The following is a 6,978-nucleotide window of genomic DNA, read 5'->3' on the forward strand; positions in this document are numbered from 1 at the left end:
GATTTAAAGCACTCTCTACCTAACACAAACTACATTTAAAACGCTCTAAAAGAGTATTGATGCCCTCCTTAAAAACATAGTTATTGACATGCTGCCTTTCCCCTCATGCACTTGGTTCTGTAACGTTTTACGAATGCTACTAATAACGGGAAACGGCCCAGGGCTTCAACTTCTAAGAAGCACTTCCTTGTTGATCCGTCATACACATTGTGTTGTTGCCACCGCGTGTGATCCACCAACGACACACCCGTACCTTCTGACAGGTTAAACCGAGACGCGACTGAGACACAATTTAGGCCACAGCGTAGGTCAAACCCCATGGGGAGGTTTTGGCAGATTCCACTTCCTCAAACGATTTCACTACTTTTGGCCCATCCTTCCCCAATGTTTGAACCATGAGAAAGAGTCAACACAAGAGTTGTCCTCGAAGCAGTGGAAAACATCAGCTCTGCTCTGAAGACCTGCATCCATTGGGACTAACTTTTCAGCTTACATCATTCTTTCCTATTAAAGACACTTAGTGTGACCCGACGCGTAGCTTCATCTGGTTAAGCTCCATCACTTCAATTTACAATCAGGTTGGTGTTCGCAGCCAGCCATTGGTCAATCGAGCTGCCCGTTAGCCCATCGACTCGGTTCTAGGCCATTTTACCCAATCAGAAGCGCAACCGCTGAATTGGCTTCCCTGAACAATCGGACCCTTCTTCCAGGCTCTCTGGTGAGAGCAAAAAGTCTCACAAGATAGACTGGAAATCAAGGCTAGCATTAAACAACCGTGGCGGTTTATAGAGCTCTCCAAAAGCAAACATGTCTGGTCCCCGTAGTGGGGTCAGCTGAAGAGCATTGTGTTGTCTCTTCCCTGGTTCTGCCAGACCAGACCGCATTGTCTTTGTGATCTTTGGCCATGGTTAAACTTCTCCACCTCAATCTGCGCTGTGATTGGCGGGCCGGGCACTGAATCTGATCACTGATGTGGATGTGTGTGTGTGTGTGTGTGTGTGTGTGTGTGTGTGTGTGTGTGTGTGTGTGTGTGTGTGTGTGTGTGTGTGTGTGTGTGTGTGTGTGTGTGTGTGTGTGTGTGTGTTTGAAGATGTTTCAGCCAATAGAGCTCAGAAATCGTGTTGTTAATGGCAACAAGAGTTTCTTTGACATTTATTTCATTTTTTTCATAGATGTATGATGATTTGAAAAACTTTGGTTGAATTTTTTAAAACCAATATTTTTTGTGTGGTTGTTTCCAGTTTATGAGTGTGAGAGTTGTTTGAATTGAGGTGTTGGAATATTATGGCCATCACCACGGTCCCTGACAGATTTACGCTTGGAGATATAAAAGAAAACAGCTTTTTTTTGGCGGTGGCGGGGGGGGGCTTTGTTTACGTCAATCAAACCATTATTAAACCGCCTCACACATTCTCATGAAGAAATAACCACAGGAATTTGAGGAATCCCTGGGAGAACGACATGGTCTCTCTCTCTCTCTCTCTCTCTCTCTCTCTCTCTCTCTCTCTCTCTCTCTCTCTCTCTCTCTCTCTCTCTGATGGATGAGACCCTCTACTCCATCTCTTCCTTCTCCATTGAGTCATTTAGCAGACAGTGTTTAATCCAAACATATTACAGTGACATCTGATTCATGTCATGTAAGAGCAGGTAGGGGTTATTAGGGCATCTTAGGTAGATTATGTGGACCTTGCGGTTCGAGCCCAGAACCATTTGGTTCTGAGTCAAACAAACACCCTGACCACTACTAGACTATCCTGCAACCCCCCCCCTCCCACTTCCTCGGCTTTCGTCCAGTTGAAACTTCGCAATGTTGACGCTGCAATCACATGATGTGGAAGAAATTAGCTGAATGGTTTGACCATCACCGCAGAGAATGAACGTTGAGAGACACCGACAGAGAGACAGACAGAGACCGAAAGACAGATGGTTAGACAGGCAAAGACACACGGACACCGGACAAAGACTGACAGGCAGACTGACCGAGGGACAGATGGTGACTTAAACAGACATGGAGAAAGGCAAAGAGACACACGGACACATGGACTGACCGAAAGACAGACAGACCAAGATACCATCTAAACTTGTTCAATGTGAACTCAAATACAGCGACTAGTCCTGACCGCAGCCGGGTTCGATTCCTGCCCGTGGTCCTTTGCGGCATGTCCCCCCTCTCTCACACATAGGCTACCTGCCTATCTCACTCTGTCAATGGAGCATAAAAATGCAAAAATAAATCTTTAAAAATAGATATATTAATAACATGCACGCGGGACCACGACCCCGTTGTCCTTACCTTTGTGCTTCTCCATTCGCACGCACGGGACGGGGGGCACCTGTCCCACCTGGGTTCCACGGTTATCCCGTTGTAAGGTAAAGAATAGGAAAATAAGTGCGGCGTTGTTGTGCGGAGTTAACAGGAGATGAGGTGAGGACCAGAGACACAGAGCAGCAGTCTGAGAGGAGGTTCACACACAGACAGATCCAGACTCTCTTCCTCATACGCCTTGCCGGCCGCACCCCCCTCCTCCTCCTCCTCCGATGGTGGAGCGTTTCACTCTCTCCAGCCAAGAAAACAACCACGAAAGTAAACTTCCCTTCTCTGGTTCACGAGTGAGAGACACGCAGTCAAGCACCAATGTGGAGCACAAGCACTCGGGAAAATTAACGTGTGCAATTTGGTGTTACTTGAGTTTTTTTCCCATGTCAAAATGAATAAATAGTGGTAAACAGATATTACTAATGCGAACGAACACATGGGAGAAAGGTTTTTGTGAGATGCTGATAGGATTTCCCTCCTATGTGTGTTTGTGTCCCTCTCTTTTGCTCTCTTTTCCTCTCTATGTCTCTGTCCATCTCTCTCTATCTCGCTCACTTTCCTATGTGTCTCTACTCTCTTCCAGTCCTGGTGATGCTGCTGGGGACTTCCTGTAGTCGGTCTCTACGAAATCACTGGCGTGTGCGTGTATGTGTGTGTGTGTGTGTGTGTGTGTGTGTGTGTGTGTGTGTGTGTGTGTGTGTGTGTGTGCGTGTGCGTGTGCGTGTGTGTGTGTGTGTGTGTGTGTGTGTGTGTGTGTGTGTGTGTGTGTGTGTACACGAGTGTCTATACAGATATCACAAATGCGAACGAAAACATGGGAGAAAAAAGTTAAAGAGATGCTGATAGGATGGCCAAGGTCGAGCGGCACTGTCCGTTAAGTGATGGTCTTGTGCGGATGGTTGTTTTCGTTGAGCAGCGGCAGCATGCGCCTTTATTTCCCAGCCAGCAGCAGCGATGGTCTTTCCAGAGGTTCCTAGTAACCTCCACCCCCCAGCCCCTGGGATAACCCGAGGAGCGGCGGCGGTATGGCAGGAATGCAAGGCGCACGGAGCCGACGAACATTGGATTCGAAACTGATAAAAAACAGAAAATGGTCTTTCAAACCTAAGGTAGGCCTACTGTCTTTAAGGGACATGTCCTCAAAAGTGGACATGCTTGTTAGGCTGAGTAGCCTACTAACGGTTACCGACCTTCCAACTGCTCAAGATGTTATTATTTCTCTATATGTGTGTGGGAGAGCGTGTATTGTGCGTGTGTGCGTTTCGTGTGTGTATGTGTGTGTGTGTGTGTGTGTGTGTGTGTGTGTGTGTGTGTGTGTGTGCGTGTGTTTGTTTGTTTATTAGTGTGTGCGTGTGTGTGTGTGTGTGTGTGTGTGTGTGTGTGTGTGTGTGTGTGTGTGTGTGTGTGTGTGTGTGTGTGTGTGTGTGTGTGTGTGTGTGTGTGTTGAAAAGAGAACTAGCAAATCAAACAGGGTCGTGAACTCTTCTTGGCTCCCAGGAAAAGGTTTTCAAGCAAAGTGAGAATGCTAACTAAATGCATTCATTCAACCTTTAAATACTCTGAGGAATCATGTTGGGAAATCAGATGTAATTGCTAGTGTGAATTTCTTTTTTCAAATATAAGTGGGAATATAGTCTGCAGTCTGTATCTAACCGCCTAATTTACAGAATAAATATCCCAATAGGTAATTTGAGATAAAGCTCAAAAGTCAATATCAAGTTGATCATTTCGTCACAAGATTGCCTTATATGATTGACCTCTTTATTTAAAATCTCAGATTTAGCCATACCTCTTTTAATATTAATGGCATCGCTAAAGGTTAAATATCTGACCTGTATCTGTCTTTGTATAACACAGGTGTGTGTGTGTGTGTCTGCGCATGTGTGTGCGTGTGTCCGTTTGCGTGTCTGTGTGTGTGTATGTGCATGTGTGTGTGTGTCCATGTGTGTGTTTGTGTGTATGTGTGAGCCAGACATGAAGACTGGAATGAAGAAAAGCACACAGGGTGGTCCTGTATTTTTTTCTCTTTCTCTAAGTCTCTCCCTCTTCCTCTCCCCACCATCTCTCGTCTTCTCCCTCATCTTTCTCCTCTCTCTCTCTCTCTCTCTCTCTCTCTCTCTCTCTCTCCTCGATCCATCTGTCTCTCCATCATCTCACTCTCTACCTCCCTCTCTTTTGCACCCACTCTCTCTCTTTTTTTCTCTCTCTCTCTGTTTGTGTATGTGTGTGTGTGTGTGTGTGTGTGTGTGTGTGTGTGTGTGTGTGTGTGTGTGTGTGTGTGTGTGTGTGTGTGTGTGTGTGTGTGTGTGTGTGTGTGTCTCTCTCCCCTAGGTGTGTGTGTTTCCATCCTATGTGTGTTAATGTCTCTCTCTCTTTCACTCTCTCTTTCTCTTGGTCTATGTCCCTCTCCCATTCTCTCTCGCTCTCTTCCCTATGCGTCTCTACCTCTCTCTTCCAGTCTTGGTGATCCTGCTGGGGATTTCCTGTAGCCCTGGAGGTCTTTAGGAAATCACTGACTCGACCCAAACCTTCCAAGGGTTCATACATTTGTGTATGTGTGTGTGTGTGTGTGTGTGTGTTTTAATGTGTGTGTGTGTGTTTGTGTTTGTTTGTGTAAGTGTGTGTGTGTGCATGTGAGTCTGTGTGTGTGCATATGCATGTGTGTGCATGTGTGTGTGTGTGTGTGTGTGTGTGTGGCGTGCGTGTGTATGTGTACGTACACGTGTATGTGTGTGTGTGTGTTTGCGTACATACATGTGTGTGTATATGTGTGTGTGTGTGTGTGTGTGTGTGTGTGTGTGTGTGTGTGTGTGTGTGTGTGTGTATGGAGATAGTTACTATGTCGAGGGGCCAGACAAGGTAGCATCTAATTACTCCAGCGCCAGCTTCTCTACCCTAACTTTTTTTTTCAATATTTTGATGCTTTCCAATACTTTCCCTTCCACTGCATTAGGGGCGCCAGTGTGTGGCGTTCCTCTCCCCTGGCTCACGGCTGATCGAAGCACAAAGAACATTCTTCTGTGGTGAATCAGGGGTCGGAGGTCACAGACTGGACTCCAAATTAGCACTGGGTCCTCTTTGATACAGGAACCGACTGCCATGTCAGCGTGCACACACACACACACGCACGGACGCACGCACACACACACACACGCACGCACGCACGCGCGCACACACACACACGCACGCACGCACGCGCACGCACGCACGCACGCACGCACAGACGCACACAAACACACGCACACGCACACACACGCACACAAACATAGATAGGCAGACAGACACTCATACACATACACACTTACACACACACACACACACACACACACACACACACACACACACACACACACACACACACACACACACACACATACACACAAACATAGATAGGCAGACACACACTCATACACATACACACAGACAACACACGCACACACATGCATAGGTGCGTGCAAAATAAAGTGCACACATGCACACACCTTAAATGTGGTTAATAATCCACATAGATGCAAACAAACGCAATATCGAAACAACCCCCTGGAAAGGGACATTTTCTAAATATCTTCATGTGTGCTTTTATGTCATAGTGCCCATGGGTTTTTTATTCTAGAGGAAGTAAAATTAGGAAGGGGCAATGGAATAATATTGTGACTTTACCTATCTATTTTTCTTGAGAACACTTTCAATTAAAGCTCTGCTGAAAAACCAACAATAGGTATCGGTTCTTGGTTCATCCTGCGACGGGAAGACTTGGGAAAATGTCGATGCAATGGTTTCTTTTGAAAGTTAAAAGTCTAACTGCTGTTCTAGTTTTGGTTTTCAGTAATTCAGTATCATATGAATAATGTATGGTATATAAAAGTATACAATGATTGTAATGTTAACATCTTAATGTTGAGCAAAATAATCAAGTATGCACACACACACACACACACACACACACACACACACACACACACACACACACACACACACACACACACACACACACACACACACACACACACACACACACACACACACACACACACACACACACAATAATAATGTGTAATAATAGCCGTTTTAACTTAAACGGCTATTAGTTGTTCTTATGTTGAGAGCAGAGAGGGCCTGATGTGAATGATACAATGCTGCCCCTTGGTGGAGAATATGTATAACTACAGAAACGAGGCCAATTTCTTCATCTGATCAATGGATTAAAGCGTTGAATTATGTATGCTGTTGTCCTCCACACAGATAAGATAAAATCAATAACAATAATAATGATGGGGTCAGCATTTGAGAAAAATATCAATAGATGTTTGGTTTGTCTGGCGGTGGCAGCTTGCAATAATAATATTTCTCTTAGGCCACAGGAACTTAAATTACACTTATTCAAAGTAAAGCTGTGGACAGGAATGTGTTTTACAGGAATGCTCAATAATTAATAATGTTTTTTATTTAATGTTTGGAAAATATTGTGTACTCTTTCAACAACTTACTGAATCACTAATATTGCTTATCAAGTGAACTGCGTGCTCACCATATACACATGGACAAACGAACCTGTCAATCTCTACGAATCCCATTCGCATTCACATAATGTGAATTTAAAAACCGTGGCTGGTACATGCCACTTCAACATTTTACACTTACACACTTACGCTTACACTTTA

The 6,978-nt window shown here is 45.0% G+C and overlaps 1 protein-coding gene across 1 annotated transcript in view; it reads right to left on the reverse strand.

The window, feature by feature from the left end:
* The window catches only part of afap1l2 (actin filament associated protein 1-like 2), a 39,713-nt gene extending 36,812 nt beyond the window's left edge, over positions 1 to 2,901 (reverse strand). Inside the window, exon 1 of the mRNA XM_056576844.1 lies at positions 2,294 to 2,901. Within this exon, the coding sequence (XP_056432819.1) occupies positions 2,294 to 2,309 (16 nt within the window). The 5' untranslated portion in view covers positions 2,310 to 2,901. The remainder of the gene's footprint in view (positions 1 to 2,293) is intronic.
* Positions 2,902 to 6,978: the final 4,077 nt, after the last annotated feature.

The sequence above is a fragment of the Gadus chalcogrammus genome, chromosome 18 (assembly GCF_026213295.1).
Source record: "Gadus chalcogrammus isolate NIFS_2021 chromosome 18, NIFS_Gcha_1.0, whole genome shotgun sequence".
Lineage (NCBI taxonomy): Eukaryota > Metazoa > Chordata > Actinopteri > Gadiformes > Gadidae > Gadus > Gadus chalcogrammus.